This window comes from Peromyscus californicus, unplaced genomic scaffold (assembly GCF_007827085.1).
Source record: "Peromyscus californicus insignis strain IS unplaced genomic scaffold, ASM782708v3 Scaffold_3__1_contigs__length_106647218, whole genome shotgun sequence".
Lineage (NCBI taxonomy): Eukaryota > Metazoa > Chordata > Mammalia > Rodentia > Cricetidae > Peromyscus > Peromyscus californicus.
In genome coordinates this window covers 95399794-95421348 of record NW_026294551.1, presented here as the reverse complement: position 1 = coordinate 95421348, position 21555 = coordinate 95399794, and the positions used below count along the sequence as shown (strand labels likewise).

The 21555-nt window shown below is 49.7% G+C and overlaps 1 protein-coding gene across 5 annotated transcripts in view; it reads left to right on the top strand.

Annotated features, from left to right (window-relative positions):
• Slx4 (SLX4 structure-specific endonuclease subunit) overlaps positions 1–20589 on the top strand; it is a 29746-nt gene extending 9157 nt beyond the window's left edge. For 3 of the 5 annotated variants that reach the window (XM_052759233.1, XM_052759234.1, XM_052759231.1), the window contains 12 exons: positions 3325–3514; positions 4321–4533; positions 6839–7038; positions 7163–7479; positions 8093–8300; positions 8687–8772; positions 9760–9909; positions 10614–10780; positions 11374–13610; positions 17801–17903; positions 18505–18921; positions 19491–20589. In XM_052759233.1, the coding sequence (XP_052615193.1) occupies positions 3325–3514; positions 4321–4533; positions 6839–7038; positions 7163–7479; positions 8093–8300; positions 8687–8772; positions 9760–9909; positions 10614–10780; positions 11374–13610; positions 17801–17903; positions 18505–18921; positions 19491–19842 (4640 nt within the window). In that variant the 3' untranslated portion in view covers positions 19843–20589. Of the gene's footprint in view, positions 1–3324; positions 3515–4320; positions 4534–6838; positions 7039–7162; positions 7480–8092; positions 8301–8686; positions 8773–9759; positions 9910–10613; positions 10781–11373; positions 13611–17800; positions 17904–18504; positions 18922–19490 lie in introns of those variants that run through there. The other 2 variants (XM_052759232.1, XM_052759235.1) reach the window with 2 other exon arrangements.
• The last annotated feature ends 966 nt before the right edge of the window (positions 20590–21555 follow it).

Genomic DNA, 21555 nt, shown 5'->3' with positions numbered 1-21555 from the left:
CCAGCATCTACAGCTGGGTGTGGAGGTGCACACAGTAATCCTAACATTGGAGAGACAGACAGGATGATCCCTGGAAAGGTAGAAAGCAATGGAAGAAGACACCTGACATTGGCTCTGGCCTCCACACATGTGTGCAACATACACACACACACACACACACACACACACACACACACACACACACACCAAAAATCAAAACAAAATAACAAAAAACCTATAAGAAATCTTCTTGTATGCCAGTATTTAACCTTCCTAATGCTGTGACTCTTTAATACAGTTCCTCATGTTGTGGTGACCCCCAACCATAAAATTATTTTGTTGCTATTTCATAACTGTAATTTTGCTACTGGTACAAATCATAATGTAAATATCTGATCTGCAATTCCAAAGGGGTCGTGAAACACAGGTTGAGAACTGCAGCTTTATGTACTCTACCTAGATTTAACAGTTGTAATATTTAGCTCTACATACTTTTTTGTGTATAGTTTTTCACTTTTTTTATTTGGTTTCTCAAGTAGCTCTGGCTATCCTGGAACTCATTCTGTAGACCAGGCTGGTCTCAAATTCAGAGCTCTGCCTGCCTCTGCCTCCCGAGCGCTGAGATTAAATGAGTGTGCCACCACCACCCAGCTCATTTTTCACATCTTAATTAGCTTTGTTCATGATTCTGGAATTGGGCAGCAGACTAGACCCAAAATGGTTCCAAATGCTCCTGCCTTATGTATTTTGTGTCTCTACATGTATCAGTGATGTCACTGACGGTGTGACCCTTAGATTTTCTCACATGTGCGCAACTCCATCACTTTATCTAACTTCATAACAGTTCCCCAGTTGTCCAAGCTATCTTTTGTAGCTTGCTTTTTCCTGAACAAAGTTGACATGCTGTGTATTGCTTTAGCTCCAACAGTCTTTTGGGGGTAGGGTTCAGACAAGATTTTTCTGTGTAGCTCTAGAATTCACTGTGTAAACTAAGCTGCCCTTAACTCAGGGTTAATCTGTAGTTGGCATTTTCCTGTGTCCACCCGGCTCCTGCAGCCGCTCAGACCCAAGTAAACACACAGAGACTTATGTTACTTATAAACATATAAAAGGCAGGCTTCTTGCTATCTAGTTCTTATATCTTATATTAAGATATATCTTAAATTAACCCATTTCTATTAATCTATACCTTGCTACATGGCTTGTGACTTACTGGTATCCTTACATCTTGCTTCTCATGGCGGCAGCTGGCAGTATCTCCTGACTGGCAGCATCTCCTGACTCAGCCTTCCTCCTCCCAGAATTCTCTCTGCTTATCCTGCCTATACTATACTTCCTGCCTGGTTACTGGCCAATCAGCATTTTATTTATCAATCAATCAGAACAACACATTCACAGCATACAGAAAGACAGCTCCAGCATTAATCCTTCTGCTGCTAACCCCATCCCTGATACTAGTATTATAGGCTTGAATGCCATACCCAGCTCTGAATAAAATCTCTAGTTCAGATTGTAGAATAGTTCTCAAGGTTTTTTTTTACATTAACTTTTTAAAAGTCCAGACCAGTTAATTGGCTCATAATTTGCCGCATTTTGGATTTGCTTGGTTATTTGTTTATGGCATCCTTTCATCTTTTCTCTGTAGCCGGAAGCTCTTCTGTGTCCCTTCTGCCAGTTAACAATCTTGTGGCCACTTGTAAATAATCACTCAGAGGTTTAATATTAATTATAAACTGTTTGGTCTATGGCTCGGGCTTCTTACTAGCTAGCTATTACATCTTAAATTAACCCATATCTATTAATCTATGTGTTGCCACGTGTCCATGATGTTATCAGTCCACTGGCATCTTTTTCCTCCTTGGGCAGCCGGCTGGCATCTCTCTCACTCCACCCTTCTTCATCTCTGTCTGCAGTTTGAATGTACCACCTAACCTTATTCTGCATGGCCATTGGCCACACAGCTTTATTTATCAACCAACACATATTCACAGCATACAGAAAGACGTCCCACAGCACTTCCCCTGTCCCTTGTATTATAGGGCACTGTAAGTGAATCTGAGGTCTGGCCAGCTCTGGGTAAAAAAGCTTGGCATCCACTCTTGAAAGGGGCTGTGACTTTGTGCTCCTATTGGCTCATAATGTCAGGTGATCCTGTAAGCGGCATGGATCTTCATCACTGATGAATGTGTACAGAAGGAAAAGAAGGAGTTCTGGGAAAAGGCTCACAGGATAGAGTGCTTGCCACACAAGCATAGGGACCAGAGTTGGATCTTCAGCACCCACATCAAAGCTGAGTACATATGAGGCCCACCTGTAATCCAGGACTCAGGAGATCGATTCAGGAGATCCCTGGGACTAACTGGCTAGCTAGACTAACTGAACTGATGAGCTCCAGGTTCAGAAGAAACCCTGCTCTAGTAAACTAAGTGAAGAATGATCAAGGAAGACACCCAATATCAACCTGTTTCCCCGCCCCCCCCACGTACATGTACACACGTGCACATGCATGTGTGCTCATTCTAAAGTAAAGGATTAGGAAGAAACACTAATGGGGGATCCACAGCTAATTAACAATGGGATCTCTGGGTCCCATATTTGCTGTCCACTTTGAGAGCCCTAAGGATTCTCAGGCGCAATGATTGGATGTCTCGTTTAGTTATCGGTCCTTATGGTTTGTGGTGGCAGGAAGTAATACATACCATCTCTATTTAGGAAAAAGAGGAGCTGGGGCTGGCCCTAGCTCAGTGGTTTATCGTATGTGGAGCCCTGGGTTCACAAAAGAAATAAGGCACCAAAATGAAGATGTGCTGGTTTTTGAGCTTTGACAAGAGTGGCAGAATGAAGTAATATTCAAGGACTTGAGAGTTGTAAAGTTCCCAGGGCACATTCTTTGTGAGTCCAGGAGTCTGTTCAGAAATATCACACGGCCACCTTTTGAACTGTCTCAAGGCCAGAATCACTCCATCCTTTGGCCAGCTGCTCCTAGGAGACTTGACTGTCAAAGGTAGTTCACACTGCCCTGATTCTTTGTTCCACTTAGTAGGGATCGACATCAGACATGCAGAGTCCCAAGCTGGATTCGCCACAGCAGAGCCTGCATTTTAACAAGCTTCGGGTAACCTGTATGCCACGAACGCATGGAAAGAGCTGTTCTGAGAATCCCCCGCCCAGTGCCACACTGTCCTGGGCGGTGCCCCTGTAAACGGGCTTGCAGAGTAGTGCTGGGTTTTAGTTTCCTTGTGCTTTGCCTAGTGCCCATGATCCTCTACTGTAGACAAGACAGCAGGGTAAAAGGTCATGGAGCCTGTCTGTTGTCATGGACCTGGATGCTTCTCTACTCCACAGAGTATAAGCCCAGGCTCCTTGCTGCAGACAGCGATGCTACTGTGGCCCTGGCCTTGGAGCAGGAGTTCAGAAGGGAAGAAGCGTCTTCACATCATGACAGCTTGGAGGAGAAGGGGCTGTTCTTCTGCCAAATGTGTCAGAAAAACCTCTCAGCAATGAATGTGACCCGGAGGGAGCAACATGTGAACAGGTAGGAGCAGCAGGGGCCGCCGTCCCTTTGTGTGTCAGTGACCAAATTCCAGGTCACCTCCAGTGGGAATATTGATGCCTTGCGTGAGGACAGCACCTCAGTGTCACTAGCGTACCCCTCTTTCTAAACAGCCACTGAGACAGAAGCCTCAGGATGTTCCGTCCACTTGAAGGGCGCAAGGCCTTGGCTTTCGTGAGCCTGCCCTCACCCTCAGTTCTGGATTGCGTCCACCTCCTCCATAGGGAACATCCTTCCCCTTGGAGGTCACTGTGTGTTGTCCCCTTCCTCAGTCTCCTGACAACTACTTCCTGGGCACTCATGTGGAATCACACAGTATTTATCCTTTTGTGTCCACCCTCCACTTAACCCTGTTTTCAGAGCTGATCTCTGTGTTATGTGTCAGTGTGTCGTGTCCCAACAGCACTCTTTTTAGTGGGATAGAACACATATTTACTCTTTCATCCATTGCCAGACACGTGGGTTTCCACCTCGTGGATTTCACAGTAGAGCTGCTGTCTGTGAACATGTGTTTCATGGATGTGTTTGAATTCTTGTTTTCGTTTCCTTGGGGCTTATACTTGGGAGTGAAATTGCTGGATTGTAAGGTAGTCTGTGTTGACCTTCCCCCCATTTCTTTAGGCACCTTTGCTAACACATACCTAAAGTTAGTGTCTGAGGCTGACTGCCAGGAGACATGCAGATGGCGCGAGGGGATCGGCTTTTGGGGAACGGTCGATGTAGATCAAGCATTTGCTATAGTCCATGTTACTTGAGAAGGTTGTTCTGTAGTTACTGACTTCCTACAGGTGCCTTGATGAGGCGGAAAAGGCACTGAGGCCTGCTGCACCTCAGATCCCTGACTGCCCAATATGTGGTAAACGGTTCCTCACCTCCAAGAGCCGAATCAGTCATCTGAAGCAGTGCGCAGTGAAGATGGAAGTGTGTCCCCAGCTCCTGCTGCAGGCTGTGAGGCTACAGACAGCTCAGCCCGAGGCGGGCAGCAGCCCTCCGGTACCCAGGTAAGACAGATGAAGAAACTGAATAATGGGATTTTGACTCCAGTTAGGCTTTCCCTGAAAGGCTTCTTATAGTGTTGAAGAGAACTAGCTCTCTCGTGGATTCTGGCATGAGACATTTAAGGACACTGGACACGGTCGAGAAAGGATTAAGGAGCACAAGGATTTCGCATGCATATGGGGCCACCCATGCTGAGAATTGCCACTGCTTCCTTGAGGGTCTTCCTTTGATGTTGCAAGTCCCATAATCCTGCAGTGACCGCTCTAGAGCATCTGAGAATTTGGTGTCTGCTTCACTTCCCCGTCTTGGTTGTGCAGCAGGTTTCTTTCTTTTTTTTTCCTTTTGTACCTTGTGTTTATTTTGTTTTGTTTTGTTCTCTCAATTGGAATAGGTAACCTTATTCCAGTGCTAAGACTACATATGCTTTGCTTTTATTTAAATGCCAGAAAGACAGAAACACTAGCGTCTTTACAAACAAACAGGATGAGTTGTTGGATAATATCTTGGCATATAACCACTCAGATATTTAATAGTAAAGCACGGCATCCTCAGGGCACTGATGTGTAGAGGAAGAAATTAAGACACTTGGCTTAATATGCTCAGCCACAACCAGCAACAGATGTTGGTTAATGAAGAGGGCTAGAGGTGGGGATTGGAGTAGAGTTAGCAAACGGCATAAATGAAAGCTCTGGGAAGAGAGCTTTGCACTAAAGCACTGTAGAGTTCCATTTTTCTGATTGAGTATGGAGGGATATCACACAGAATTGGCCATATATGCCAACCAGTGCATCAGGTTTCTATCTTAGTGCAGTTTCATTTTCATACTATTAAATGTCAAATTATTCAGCCCAGTTCAAAAAATTGACTGTAAGACTATATACTACTCTGTGAGAATCCCATACAATGTTTTTTGTTCATTCATATTAACCCTCCACTCTTTCCCTTAACTAAGAATGTATTTTTTAATTGCACGAAGGAATGCTTATATATTAAAACAGGAGGCTCCCCTAACAGCCAGGAAGCAGTCCTCAGCATGCAGATGCCAAGCATGCAAGCAACAGAGTGTCAGCTCTGTTCCCTGTGCCTGAGCTGAGTACATCCAAATTGACCCCAACTTCACAGGGAACGGAGGTAGCGTGGGCACCAGGCTTCTGTAGGAAGCTGTTTATCCTAGTCACTGCCTTGCACATGGGTTATCAGTTGCTGGACTGGGCCACAGCTGAGATCACAGTGGGCAGAAGAGGTTCTCCAAGCCAGGGAGTCTACCTACATTCAGTATATCTATACTAGCATTGTAGGGCAGGAAGTAAACATCTAATCTATTGCTTGTCTCACAGACTAAACATGTATACTTTTAAAATGCCTCCAAATAATAAAACTAGATGTACATGGGTCCTTCTAGAAGGCTGGTGAGTAGAAGGTTATGGGAATTGAACATCCTCAAGGAACTTTGGACCTTCCCTAAGAGGGCTTTGAATGTTCCTCTGCTGAGACCAAGCCGAGATATTTGGACTTTGGAATATTGAACATTTCATGCTAGAGCATCATGCTGGTCTGAGTGTCTTCTTACCCTCCACACTCTTTACTTGCTTCCTCTAAGTCCAAGCCTGCCTGTGGCATTGGGTGCAGCATCAACGCTGTTCTTCATGCCTGCCTCTGGCTGCTGGCTGGCACACCTCTCTCTTGCCTATGGTTAGCTGAGTTAGGGATTGTTTACATCTTCCTGTGCCACACCTAAGAGTCTCCGACTTTCCCTGGGTAGGGAGAGCATGAGCTTTGGGAGAAGCCTGAGTTGTGACAGCGGCTGCAGGGCAGGCTCTCGGAGTTGCTCCCTGCTCCTCCTAGCCCAGCTGCTGTAGGGTTTTCTTTCCAGCCAGAGAGGCCTGCAGGCAAGCCTTGTGGAAGGCAGAGCCGCCAGCTCTCAGGACAGCTGCTTGGCGGCAGCAGAGTCTGGAGGCCTTGTCTTTGGGGCCTTGGATAGAGGTGCTACTGTAGTCCTGAAGGAGGGGAAGGATCTGCTGGGGCCAGGACTGCCTTGGGGGCATCTGAAGTTTCAGTGGGCGGAACTTCTTGGCTACAGAGAGCCTACTTGGAGCTATAGACTACGAGGGTTTAAGCACATCTGATGGCCAAGAAAGAACCCAGGCCCTCCGTGCATGGACTGTGTTAACTTTCTAGGTTTGGATAAATGAGCTCACAAGGGATAGAATGGACAGTGAAAGTCCAAGTGACTGTTGGCTGTAAGATAGAAGAAGCCCGGAATCAGAGGCACTTGCTGACCTTTCTCTGGCTGTCTTTTAACTTCAGCAACCGTGTTGGAGGTTTGAAACGGAAAGGAACCACCAAGAAGGAGCCACAGAAGAGGTGGAAGGTCAATAAGGCCGAGGCTCCATCTGAAGATCTGCTGGTGGCCATGGCTCTGTCTCGCTCTGAGATGGAGCAGTGTCCACCTGTGCCCCCGCTCAGACTGGAAAATGCTTTTTCTGAGAAGATAAGGCTAGGAGCAGGTACATGTGGCTGGAGCAGAGGCCTGGGGAGAGCTTGGTACCCAGCTGCTGGTTGAGAGTTATGGCAGCTGCTGGGATGAGCGGTCCAGCCACTTCTGACTGAGTCATTTCTGTTTATCTCTAGAGAAGAAAAGTCGCAGGAAGAGACCCCCAGTGTGTCCCCCACGGTTGTTAACCCAGGACTCTGAGACCACAAGTAGACAGATTGAGGATCGAGTCGCCCAGCTCCTGTCAGAGGAAGTGGAACTGTCCTGCACCCCACCACTTCCTGCCAGCAAGATTTTAAAGGAAGAATTGGAGCATGCAGGCTGGCGTCTGCAGCTGCCTGAAGGAAAGCGAAATTTTCTGTGGGAGTGCAGTGCCCTCACAGGGGCCTGGGCTGAGGCATCCTTCTACACAGCAGGCCTGGTTCCTCCACTTGTGTCCCGACAGCCTCCCAAGGTGAGCCCCGCTCCTCCTAACACATAGGCTAGGTAAAAAGAGGCAGGTGATCTAGAAATGCAGCCAGACACCGGGGCTGCATGAAGGAAAGTCCAGTGAGTAGAAGAGGGAGGAGAGGACGCAGCAGAGGCATTGACTGCACCTCATGTCTCTCTGTAGCAACTCAGTAGCACTTCTGCTAAGGAAAAGGACTTTGGCCCCCCCAAATTTAGCACATTCCTGGAAAGCTTATTTAAAATGTGAAGGTCAGGCCCATCCCTGCCCAGCTAGTAAACCATCTGAGATAGAGCCTTGGAACCTAGGTCCTGAATGCAAACTTCAGACAGTTCTGCTAAAGGTGGTCCTGCATTGGTATTCACCAGCCGTGGCCATTTAAATGACATGAAGTGGGCCACCAGCTCCAAGGGACCCTTCTTCTGCACACTTGGAGGCATCAGGTAGACCTGAGCCGTGACAGAAGCTGCAACACTGCGGGTTTCTGGGGCTTCTCCTGGCCCCCCTTGAGGGCCCTGTCCTCTCTGCAGCTTTAGATGTAGCTGTGAATGTGTAGGGTGGCTGCGGCAGAGTGTGTCATTGACAATAACACAGTCACTAGCTTTTTAACTTCTTTCAGGAACATGAGCTATCACTGCCCAAACAGCGAGAGCCAAGTACACAAAGGCCACCTGCTTCCCACAGCAGCTCTCCTGTGAGCCACAGCCCCAAGAGCCAGTTGCTGCCCTCCAGTCAGAGGGAGCGCCAAGCTCTTCAAAATCTTGTGGACTTGGCAGTGGAGGGGATGAGCGCCAGCCCAGGGCCCAGCAGTCTCGGAGGACCGGCAGGTGAGACACTGGGTGGGGTGTTGGGTCTGCCTATGCAGTCTGAGGGGCTGGGACTAGTACGTAGGCTGCTGTGAGGTTCTGTGCTCATCCCAGTTCAGTGGAGAATGTAGTTTAAGGTGTTTTTCGTGTTTTCCTCGAGAGGAATGTGATGCAGAACATTTGTGTGTCTCACAGTCTTCCTTAAACTAGCCACAGACAGAACTTCCTGGGCTAATCTTGTCTGTTTTACAATCCTTCTACTTCCTTGTTAGGGAGATGGGTAGACATAACTGGGGGAGGGTTACTTTAAGTGAAGATATCCTCAAATAACACGTCCAGCCAAGGGTAGGGCTGACACTGCCTACTTGGGAGGTGACATCCCTTTAATCTATAAATCCTCCTCTCAGGGTTGGACTTGGGACCCAGCAGCCTTCCACTGACTGGGTTTGTCCTGCCGTCTAAGAAGACCCTTCAGCAGAATGACCACGCCTCAGTAAGTGTGAAGACTTCTATGCTGCAAGTTCACTTGCCATGCTGCCCTGGCTCTGTGGTCTGTTTCCCAAATGACATACCTTGACAACCCTTGCTGGAGCTGCGAGTCCCAGGCCTCCTATCTCCCCTCCTGGGTCATTGCTACTCTTGGACATGGTAGGTTTCCTCAGCAGCCACTTCTCAGAGCCAGCTTTGATGATAAGTCCAGAGATCACTGCCACCCTGCGTGACTGCCACATCCAGGCATCTGTTCTGTGTGCTTGTTTCTGGTGATTTCCGTCATTCATTAGGAACCCACTGTGCCCCTTCTGTGTATGGATTATGGAGTGGGCTCCAGCTAACAACCCAGTATACTCTGTTGGTAATGAATGACCTTGGAAGATGGTATTCTATAAAGTGGGTGTTATTCCATAACACCCTTATGCAGAGGACCATCTCGATGTCCCTACATGTAGCTAGGAAGTATTGGGTTCCTGAAGAGCTTGGGCTCAGGTTCCTGGTCTTTTGCACCAGGCTACTTTGAGAACCAGGTGTGTACATGCAGTGCTTAGGGGCTGTGAGGATATCTTTATCAACCACTGTCCCTCCTACCATAGGTCAGGGAACACACACCATTATAGGGAACCCAAGAAAGAAACTAGCATTTGCCATTCTGGTTTGATGAGGTCTTTTTTTTTTTTTTTTTTGGTTTTTCGAGACAGGGTTTCTCTGTGTAGCTTTGGAGCCTGTCCTGGATCTCACTTTGTAGACCAGGCTGGCCTCGAACTCGCAGAGATCACCTGCCTCTGCCTCCCGAGTGCTGGGATTAAAGGCATGCACCACCACCGTCTGGCTTGATGAGGTCCTTAACGTACCCCAGAGGTAGAACCTCGTCCCTTGTATGTGCACATCCTGGAGAGGAAAGCATGGTCCTGGCCCTGTAGCAGCCCGTCATGGGCAGTTAGGAAAGTCATGAGGGACTGACAGCTCTTTTCTCCTCCCATTCCAGCTCTCCTCTCTAGGGTTGCTGGTGTCTGACTTTGGGGCAATGGTCAACAATCCACACCTAAGTGATGTCCAGTTCCAGATTGACAGCGGAGAGGTGTTTTATGCCCACAAGTTTGTTCTCTATGCCCGATGTCCACTTCTTATTCAGCATGTAAGTACACAGGGTGCTGGCAGCCTCCACCTCCTCTCCCTCCCTTTTTTTTTAGAAAGGAAGTTTTCCTTCTTCCTCTGCCAGTATTTGCATCATTGTGGACTCTCCCAATCACTGTCTCTCTCTCTCTGTCTCTCTCTGTCTCTTTCTCTGTCTCTTTCTCTGTCTCTCTCTCTCTCTGTCTCTTTCTCTCTCTCTCTCTGTCTCTTTCTCTGTCTCTGTCTCTCTCTCTCTCTCTCTCTCTCTCTCTCTCTCTCTCTCTCTCTCTCTGTTAGAACTTGGGACCCTTTTGCCTCCGTCTCCTAAGTGCTGAGATTACAAGCTTAAGCCACGACGTAGGAATCCAGCAGATCGCTCATTCTTTGTCAGACATAGGAGTGTCCAGCCTTTAATCCTGCAGTGTGATATTATCATCTGCAAATGTCATGGGCCATGTTCATTTCTATCCTGGGACTCATGCAACCCACAGGCCCAAGTGAGACATGCCTAGAGTACATGATACATCTGTCAAGTGGAAACTACCCTGTTCCTTAAACATCCATCCCCATAGGATTTTGGAAACAAAGGTCCAGACTATATAATCTGGCTAAGAAAATACACAAGACTGCCCCCCACCCCCAGAATCTCAGGCTGTCTGAGAGGCTAAAGATGGACCATTGTTCACTCCAGGTTATAGTAAGTCTTCTGTGTTTGCCTGCCTCCAGGTAAACTCTGAAGGCTTCTCTGCTGTGGAGGATGGGGATCTGACCCAGCGCATCCTGCTGAACGATGTGAGCTCTGAGGCCGCCCAGGCCTTTCTGAACTATCTCTACATGGCAGACACTGACATGCCTCCCAGCCTAGCTCCTGACCTGCGTTCCCTAGCCCTAAGGTTGGCATTGTACTTTCCACATACTCCACAGCCTTTAGAGTTGGTGACATGGATTGGGAGATTGACAGCTCAAGGCAGGGTTGTTGAAAGGTCGGGGCTGAGCCCGTCAAAATCTCATTGTCTCTTTTAATCCCAAGTTATAGCAGCCAAAACCCTGAGCAGCACATGAGAATCGACTAGAATGGACGCTTGCAGGGGTATGAAGAGCTGGGTGGGGAGAATTATACTTGGCATGGTAAGATGGTAGCCTGTGGCCTCAGTACCTTAGACACAGACATAGCATGTAGCTCCTCGATGGTCCCCATAGGAGTCACCTAGCACCAGGCAGGCGCTCTTCCTCAAACCTCTAAGGTAAAGCCTCACCCATCCCAGGCTGTGTAACTCTTCCAGTGCCTTTTGGAAAGGAACAGCTCAGCTGACTGGGTTTCAGAGCCTTCTGATAGCTAGAGCTATGACCGAGTGTATTCCTGAAGGAGGGGAAAGGCCACAAGAGACAGTCCGTGTTCCTCTTCTGAGATCTGCTCTGGCCCCCAGTCCCAGGTGCAGCAGGTGTCCTGTACCGAGCAGTGATGATACAGTGTCTCCTGTTGCAGGTTTGGTATGAGTGACCTTGCTTACCTGTGTGAACAAGTGCCTGTCATGACAGACTTGGAGGGAGAGGAAGAGGAGGAGGAGGAGAAGGAAAATGAGAACTGTGAAAGCAGAGCAGAGAATTTCCAAGAACTCCTGAGGTCAGTGTGGGTAGACGAGGAGGAGGAAGCAGAGACTTTGTGGAAACCTGAGGTCTGTGAAGAAGACAGAGAAAACGTGAATGAAGCAGAAATGGAGGAAATTTATGAGTTCGCAGCCACTCAGAGGAAGCTGCTCCAGGCGGGGAGCATGGCAGACACAGAGGAGGACACTAGCCAGCTCAGGGAGGACAGTCCCGTTCCTGAGCCTTCCCTGGCAGGTGCCCAGAGTGACAGGTGGGCAGAACAAATGGAGTCACCTGGGCCGGTCTTCTGGGAAAATGAAAGAGATTCCATTCCGCCCCAGGGCCAGCACTCAGACTGGGCAGGGAAAGCAGGGACCCAGGAGGCACTAAGGGAGGCAGCTGGCCAGCCCGGCTCCTGTAGCCCTTCTGAGAGCCAACAGGTGAGGAGGAAAGAGTGCTCACCTTTGCACCCAGTCAAGGCCCGTGACTACAAACAGCTCTTTGCATCAACTCAGAGAGAACCATCTGAACTGTCAAAAGTAACAATTGATCATGAAGAGCAAAGTGACACTGTTGGTGACAGGCAGGCAGAGGTGGCCCCTTCCCCCCCTGAGGAGCAGGCACCCCGCTTCCTCCTGTCACAGCCTCCTGGAGGTGGAAGTCCCAGCCAGTCACGGCGTCCCCTGTATCACACAAGCAATTTGTCCCTGTCAGTGTCCCAGTCCCACAGTAGCATTTCCAAGGTGGCATCCCCAAGCTCACTGTCTCCAGTTACGCCAGCTAAGCAGAGAAGGGACAGTAGCATTCTTACATTCCTGAAGGAACCAAGCCACCAGAGAGGTAAACGAGGTAGTTCCATGTCAGGACGCAGAAGTAGGAGCATCCTGGTTTCCCCGGCAAAGTCTCCACCCATTGACCTGACCCAGTCGGTACCTGAGGTACCTGATCCCTTGAGTCCCAGGACCCAGGATCTTCTGCATCATGTAAAGAAAGAGGACGAGATTATCCTTTTACTAGATTCAGATGAGGAGCTGGAACTAGAGCACACCAAGACAAAGTTAGTTCCTAAAGAGTCCCCAGAAGGAAGGAAAGCTCTAGAAGTTAGCCCCAAGTCCTCTGAACTGTTTTCAGTCATTGATGTCGACGAAGATCAAGAACATTTCCAGAGCCCCCCAAAGAGAGAAGCCACGCTGCAGAAGGAAGCAGAGGGACAGCCAGGAAACCAGTCCTCTCTGGGAAGCAGAGAGGCCCCCTGGCTGTTCTGTAGCCAGAAGAACAGCCTAGATGAGGACAGCACTACAGACACCTCCTGGCTGGTGCCTGCCACTCCGGGGGCCTGCAAGAGCCGTGATTGCTCTTCACAGACCCAAATCCTAAGCCTTAAGACCAGGAGCCCATCAGATGAGACTATTGAGCACACCCCCAGGCCTTCCATAGAGCGCAGGGCTATGCAGGAAGCAGCTCAGAAGTTCTCAGTGATCATGCCGCATAAACTGTCTGCTCCTCCAAGAACTTCTGAGAGTGGAAGGCAGGCCTACGGAAGCCCTTCCCACGTGCGCCCCAGGTGCCACAAGCGCTCCTCTTTACAGCCATCATGTCCTTCCCCCGATTTTACCAGGTGGCCCCAGAAACACTCATCACCTGGGCCATGCCTGCCCAACCAGGCTGCAGCTGATGAAGTGGTAGAAGTTGGGGACAGTGATGACGAGCAGGAGGTGGCTTCTCTTCGAGGAAACGGCAGCCCTGTGCTAGATGGTGACCCCCCGCTTCCCATGGGCGACCACTGTTGGCAGGAGGAGCCCCTCTCACCAATTCCAATTGACCACTTGAATCTGGAGCGGACTGGCCCCCTGACCACAAGCAGTCCCAGCCATCAGTCCCAGGAGGCTCTGCGTAGTGGTGACTGCCACTCCCCAGAACTCCTGGGCACCACCCCCATCCGAGGAAGCTGTGGTGCCCTGAGAGAGTCCCAAGAGGCTTCCCAGGATGCCTCTCCTGGGAGCAGCAAACTGAGTTTCCTGAGCCCAGCTCTGTGGGATGACTGGGGTGAAGAAGAGCCACAGTCTCCAGAGGCCCCACCTGTGGCCCAAATGCTGGGTGCTGGAGCTCGGAAGCCAGGCAGCCCAGAGACACCAAGTGAGTGACTGTGAGGCTTGAGAGATCTTGTCCTTTACTGTTTACACTAATAGGGTGTGGAGGTCTGGGGTGAAGCTGGGCTAGCAATGCTGAAGGACTTGCAAGACCTCTCCTTTTATCCCCCAGACTCTCCTATAAAGTAGAAAGAGAAGTGGCTGGCTCCCTAGGATATACTTCAAAACTAGCAAGTCATCATTTCCTAAGCCTGCCCGTATCTCAACTAATGCACTTATTAAAAGTTCCTTTCTGTGAACCCACCTCCAGAACCAGCAGCCAGAAGTTACAGCTGTCAGGAAACATCCCAGGTGTACCTTAAGATTGGGCAAAGGTTGGTTCCTTAAAAAGTTCAATAATGGGCTAAGGCTACAGCTCAGTGGTAGCATGCATGGGCCCTTAAAGTCAGTCCCAGCACCACGTGTACACATGATTTAAAAATGCAAACCTGGGTGCAGTGACACATGCCTGTAGTTCTAGCACGTGGGAGATAGAGACCAGAGGATCAGAAGGTCAAAGTCATCATCAGCAATATAGCAAGTTTCATGTCTAGGCTACATGAAACCCTATTTAAAAAAATAAAAAAATACTGAGTTTAATAAAAGCTGAGTATAGTGGCCCACACCTTTAATCCCAGCACTCAGGAGGCAGAGGCAGGCGGATCTCTGTGAGTTCGAGACCAGCCTGGGCTACAGAGTGAGTTCTAGGACAGACAGGGCTAAACAGAGAAACCCTGTCTCAAAGAAAGAAAGAGAAAGAGAGAGAGAGAAAAAAAAAACAAAAAAAAACCCCAAAATACAGTTAGGGAGATAGTTCAATCCTTAAAGTGCAAACCAGAGGTCTGAAGTTGACTCTTCAGACCGCATATAAAAAGCCAGCATGGGTGGGGGACAGGAACTCCCGTGGGGCTCCTTGGTAGCTAGCCTAGGAGAATTGTCAGACAAGCCCAGACGAGGCTCCAGGGAGAGACCTGGTCTCCTAAGAGAAGGGGGACAACTCGTGAGGAACATCATCCAGAGTTGGCCTGTGGCCTCCATGTGCACCCTCACACTCACACAAACCTCCATGTGCATCCTCACACTCACACACTCACACAAACCTCCATGTGCACCCTCACACTCACACACTCTCATACAAACCTCCACGTGCACCCTCATACTCACACACTCACACAAACCTCCATGTGCACCCTCACACTCACACACTCACACAAACCTCCATGTGCACCCTCACACTCACACTCTCATACAAACCTCCATGTGCACCCTCACACTCACACACTCACACAAACCCCCACGTGCACCCTCACACTCACACACTCACACAAACCTCCATGTGCACACTCACACTCACTCACACAAACCCCCACGTGCACCCTCACACTCACACACACAAACCTCCATGTGCACACTCACACACACACATACAAACCTCCACATGCACCCTCACACTCACACACTCCTACAAACTTCCACTCTCACACTCACACTCATACACACTCATACAAACAAGTAATTTCATAGAGCCCAGAAATTCTGTTCTCATCTGTCTATCCAAAATAATTGAAAACTGGGATTCAGATAGTCATTCATAGTCACACTAATCACAAAAGCCAGAAGGTGAGAGAAACCCAAATGTATTTCAGTAGATGAATGGCTAATAGAATGTGAGCTGTCCCACACAGCGGACAGTTGCTTGTCATAAAAAGGAGTAAGGTAATGATGGACATGTGCTGTGTGCATGAGATTTAAAATGTGGCGGTAAAGTGACAGAAGCGAGTCACAGATTGTCACTGACTTTTCTTTCTGTGCAGTGTGGTACAGCACAGATGGGAGGTTCCCGGGGCTGAGGGAGGCAGACTGCTGTTGCGTACAAGGTCTCCTTTGGGTCTAGACCAGGCAGAGCTGGTGGACGCCCGCTATAGTAAATACCAAGTGGTACTGCATTGTTCACCTTAAACTTTTTATATCAATTTCGTGTTTTAAAAATAAAAAAATGGGCTAGTGTGCAGACTAGCAGCACAGTGCATACTTAGCATACATGGTGGGCTCCCAGCACCACAGACAAAAAGTGTGACCCCGCCCCGCCCCGGGTCTTAGTTCCCTCGCCTCTCAGTCATTCAGAAAGGCTTAAAAGCCACGGCGTCTAGGCAGGATGGGAGAGGACCACAGTGAAGCCACGCACCTGCTGCTTCCTTCCTACATTCCCAAGGGCACTGGGCTGCTGACACACTTGGCCTTCAGTGGTTTCAGATCACCGGAGACCTCATCACCCCACTGCTCTGCTACAGGGGCCACTGGTGACGCAGAATTTGCATTTCTCACCAGTTCCCAGGCACTGCTCAGAGAACCACTCCAGGAGACTTGAGACTGAAGTGCTTTGGTCTAAGTCTGAGGCAGGCAGACTCTGAAATGACTGGGCCAGAGTCTCCAAGTTCTGCCACAGTCATGGGCGGGATAAGGACTGGCTGGCCAGTCTTATTTTCCCACTGGTCTTTTGGTTTGGTTTCTGGGTTTCATTGTTGTTGTTTTGAGGCACGGTCTCCCTCTGTGTCCCAGGCTGCCCTTGAACTTGTAGTAATTCTCCTGTCTCAGCTTCCAGAGTGCTGGAATTACAAGTGTGAGCTTCTATCGCAGCATGTGATTGTAAGAGGTGGAGGGATTTTTTTGTTTTTGTTTTGGTTTTTTTGAGACAGGGTTTCTCCGTGTAGCTCTGACTGTCCTGGAACTCGCTCTGTAGACCAGGCTGACCTCGAACTCACAGAGATCCGCCTGCCTCTGCCTCCAGAGTGCTGGGATTAAAGGCGTGCACCACCGCCGGCAAGCAGGTGGAGTTTTGTTGTTTGTCTGGCCCAGGCTGTCTTGGAATACTTTTGCCTAAACTTATTTTACCGTCTTTCAAGACAGGGTCACTCTGTTTAGCCCTAGCTGTCATGGAACTTGCTCTGTAGACCAGGCTGGCCTTGATCCTCAGAGATCCACCTGCCTCTGCCTCTGCCTTCTGAAGGCTGGAATTAAAGGCATGTGCCACCACCACCTAGCCCCCCAAAGATTTTTATCCTTTTTTTAAAAATGATGTATTTAATTTTATTTTATTTTATTGGTGTGAAGGTGTCAGATCCCTTGGAACTGGAGTTACAGACAGTTGTGAGCTGCCATGTGGATACTGGGAATAGAACCCATGTCCTCTGGAAGAGCAGCCAGTGTTCTTAACCGCTGAGCCGTCTCCCCAGCACCCCACAAAGCATTTTTAAAGGGAATCATACAATGTATGATTCTTCATAACTGGCTTCTTAGCACAAGTTTTTCAAGGTTCTTCTGTGTTTCCTTATTTATTATATCTGAATACTGTATCCATTCACCATCAGTGGACCTTTGAGTTGTTATGAATAATCCTGCTTTGTGTGGATATAATTTTCATTTCTGGTAGTTAGGTCCAGGAGCACTGGGTCATAGGGTAACTGGTTAGCATTTTGAGGAACTGCCACACGTTTTCCCCCAAGATGTGCTTCATTTTACACTCCCACCAAGAAATGTGTGAGGTGAGGGTTCCATTTCTCCCTATTCCTGCCAACACATTTCATGTTTCCATTCTAGTGGCTATGAAGTGGTATTGTACGGTATTTTTCATATCTGATGGCTCATGATGCTGAGCATCTTTTTATGTATTTAGTGGTTATTTATGTGTCTTGGAGAGATGCTTGCCCCTGTGTTTGTTTAGAATTATATTCTATTTTTTTCTTCCATTTATTTCTTGTGTGTGTACATACAGAGGTCAGGAGGCAACTCTGGGTGTTAGTCCTCTCCTTCTACTCTGGCTCAGGGACTGAGCTCAGGTGATCAGGCTTGGGGTAGGCACCATTACCCACTCACTGAACCATCTCAGCAGCCTTCATGTCTTTTTCTTGTTGAACTCGAGGTTCTGATGTCTAGGCCAACTTGAAAGGTATCAGTGCTGTCACTGCTCATCAGGTTACTCTTTAACATTAGGTTGTTCACCAGACATTAGTGTCACAAGCATGGCATGGTTCTTTATAATTGCTGGATACTCCTCCCAATGGAAAGATACAACTCCAAATGGTGAAGGAAGCCATTAATGCTCTCCTAGGGCACGGCGTTGACTGGGGTCTGTCATTCCCCATGTGACACTTCCAGGGCTTCTCCTGCTAAGACCTGTGCTTCTCATGTTTTATCCAGAAGGTGCTAACAAGAAAAAGAACTTGCCCCCCAAAGTGCCTATAACTCCAATGCCAAGGTATTCGATCATGGAGACCCCAGTGCTGAAGAAAGAGCTGGACAGGTTGGTAGTGTTCATTTCGGCCTCCTCTTAGGTGGTCTCCTGTGAGTAACCAGGCCCAGGAAGTAGAATGACCCAGCACCTCCCTTCAAGTCTGGAAGAGGAGCTGACTCTGAACCTGGGAGGGAAGTTCTGCAGGCCGCTCTGCAGAGAGGGCGTGCTTGTTTTGAGTAGGGTGGATGCTGGGTTTTTCTTCTCTCCTACCAGATCTGAGCTCAAGAAGCTAACACATGAGGCTCCTGTGGGTTACTCCTAGGAAATAGGTCTCCATGTTCCATACTGGTAGACATGGGACCCTAGCTGTGCCATCCAAGTAAGGAGACTTCATTTTTTACAATAATATGGAAACTGTCACATTCCAGCAAACACTGCTCTCCAGCCTGGGTGCTTGGTGTAGTCACTGCATCCACCGCTGCTCAGAACACATGGGATTCTCTGGCACGGATCCCCTTTAGAGCAAGCTTAGTTGGCGTGTGGCCAGATGGTCAGCTCTGAATGCTCCTGAGCGTCAGACTCTTAAGATTTCAGTCTAGTAAAGCCATGCGTCACTCTGCAGAAACAGCTGACCCGTGGGGCCCTGATGTCCACTTGTTTCCACACGCAGGTTTGGAGTTCGTGCTCTGCCCAAACGCCAGATGGTTCTCAAACTGAAGGAGATTTTCCAGTACACTCACCAGACTCTGGAGTCAGACTCAGAGCATGAAATCCAGTCCTCCCAGGTGCTTCCAGAGGAACCTTGCAGCCAGGACCCCACCACTGAGACCTACAAGCCTTCAAGGTCAGGAGGCTATACCCAGCTCAAGGCCACTGCAGGTCTTGGGACTCCAAGAACCAAGGGTCCCACTAAGATCAAGAGCCTTCAACATCAAAAGAAACAGCCCAGTGAAAGTATTTCCCACCCGAGCAGGTTGCCAGCTGGGGAGCTGCCGTCAGGCCCTGATGGGGACGCCCCACTTCCAGCTTCCCAGGAATCCACGGCTGCCTCTGCAGATGGTAGTGACAACTCCTTTATCTCTCAAAGGTAACACAAGCAGCAGGGTCCATCACACATGTGTCCTCTGTGTGGTGGGCCTGAGAGGACATTAAGAAAGCCTAAATGGGCCGAGCAGTGGTGGCGCACACCTTTAATCCCAGCACTCAGGAGGCAGAGCTAGGCGGATCTCTGTGAGTTCGAGGCCAGCCTGGTCTACAGAGTGAGATCCAGGAAAGGCTCCAAAGCTACACAGAGAAACCCTGTCTCAACCCCTCCCACCCCCACCCCCACCCCCACAAAAAAAGAAGGCCTAAATGGTCAGTGTCCAAAAGCCCATTGATTTCTGGGTAAAGGTTTAAAGGTTCACTCCCTGAGTTCCTACAGGCCTTGAAAACTCTGTAGCTTCCTTATATGTCAGAGCTTTCTGCCTGAGAGGAGCCCACCTAGACTGGCCCAGCCAGGGAACCAGGAAGCACAGACCTGCGGGACACTGTCAGGAGTGTGAGGCCCACATGTGAGGCCCAGTGGAGCCCTGAGAGCACTCATCCCTCACAGGGACGCCTGGTCTTGAGGGCTGTCGGAAAAGCATGTCACAGATCATGACCTGTTCTTTTCAGTTCCTCCTGTGTGTTTGGAGCTGCCTTAGAGTCTGCAGGTGAAGACAAGGATGACGAGGAGGAGGTCCCAGCATCGCAAGCTGCCGTCCGGGCCGCAGACACAGAGGAGGCTGTGAGACGCTACATCTGCTCCAAGCCTGCCCTGTACAGGAAGGTACTGACATACCAGCCTCTCGAGCTGGCTGAGCTACAGGCTGAGCTGAAGCAGGATGGCATTCCTGTGGCCATGGGCAAGCTGCTGGACATCCTAGATGCCCAGTGTATCACCTTCACAACTGCTGCAGCCCGAAAAGAGAAGCTGCAGCAGAGGAGACGGCAGCCCTTGGGCAGAAAGAAAAAGGACCAGAAATGACAGGTTTCCACCTAGAAGCTGCCTGCCCAAGGGCCTGGACACTGGTGCAAGGCAGGCCTCTGTGGGTGTGTCTTGGGACATCAGCCTGTGTCTCTGTAAAGGATGACATCACCAGCATACTCTCCGGGGCTGTACCGGCTCTCAGTGTCGTTCCTGGATTTAGAGCCAGGCACTCCTTCCTCCCTCCCCCTCGGTCAGTGCCAGTTTTCCCCCTTTGGCCCAAGCAGGATCCCCATCCTGTGTGTTCCTGAGAGGCAGTGGGCGATCCCAGCTGACCAGGGCAAGACCTGAGTCTTCTTCACTTACATTCTGTGTCCACTGCACCCAAGCACGGCTGTCCAGGTCGTGCGTTCTGAGATGGGTATCAGGCCCAGCCTGCCTTCTCAGCATTCAGACTGACCCAGACACCCCAGGGCGGCCTGCACCACTGCAGCACAGGCGCTGCTCTGACCCGGTGCCTGCCCACACCTGTCACTGTCACCAGCATTCTTTAAGCAGGACTGTGAATAGGGCCCAGCACAACTATGAAGACCCCCCCAACAAGCATGCTGTTTGTGGGCTCCTCCCATGCCTGTTAAGCCTCCTTGACCCAGGAGCAATGTGGACCTTGGGGAGAGCCAGAAAAAAGAGAAGTTGGGATTTCCATAGCCTGTGAATGTCCTTGTCTGTTTTAAATACAGTGAAGTTGTTTTATATGAGTGCAATAAAAACAAGGCTTTATTTAAAATAAATGATTAAGTAAACCTAGATGTTCCTCTCTGGGAAGTTTATGGGGAACACAGCGACGCAAGCCCCACTGCCCGCTGTCCACCAAGGCCTTTGCACACGTTCTGTCTTAGAGTGCCAGGACTGCTGAGTGCCCTCGTATCTACGGTTCTTAGAGAACAGGTAGAGATACTCATTTTCTCTCACTTGCACTCTCACTGACCCCGTGTTCACACTAATAGTGCCCTCACAGGCACTAACTGCTGCTGCTCAGGGAAGCAGGCCAGGGACACAGTCTGAGTCTCATCTGGGGTGTCAAAAGTGCCAGGCTGGTCCTGACGGACCTGCTGAGTCAGCCCTGCCTTGTGAACACAGTGATGTGCAGCACTGATGTAGAAAGACATCAGACCATAGGGAAGACCGGCCAGCCGTTCTCTCGGGAGCTGGAACGTGGCTCAGGGATCGAGCACCTGCCTGGTATACCTAAGGCTCTGGGCTTCTTTCCTAGCCCTGTAACAAGGAAGGAAGTGGAGTACCCTTGGGCCCTCGGGGGGCCATCAAGGACAGATTCCTGGCCTCTGACGTCTGGGGCAGGCAGCTTCAGGCAAGCTGAAGAGGGCGGCACATTTTAGACGTGATGGAGTCATCCCCAGGATGGACTGTTGGAGGGAAGAGAGGTTGAGTTGTCAAGACAAGACAGACACAGGATCTTAGGACCTCAACAGGCTTGTGGTTGGGATGCGCTCTGTGTGTCCTTCCCAGGAAGAGGCCAGGGGACCCTACTGTCCTCAGAAGATGTCCATCCCTCCCAGGAAGAAGCAGGGGACCCTACTGTCCTCAGAAGATGTCCATCCCTCCCAGGAAGAAGCAGGGGACCCTACTGTCCTCAGAAGATGTCCATCCCTCCCAGGAAGAAGCAGGGGACCCTACTGTCCTCAGAAGATGTCCATCCTTCCCAGGAAGAAGCAGGGGCCCTACTGTCCTCAGAAGATGCCCATCCCTCCCAGG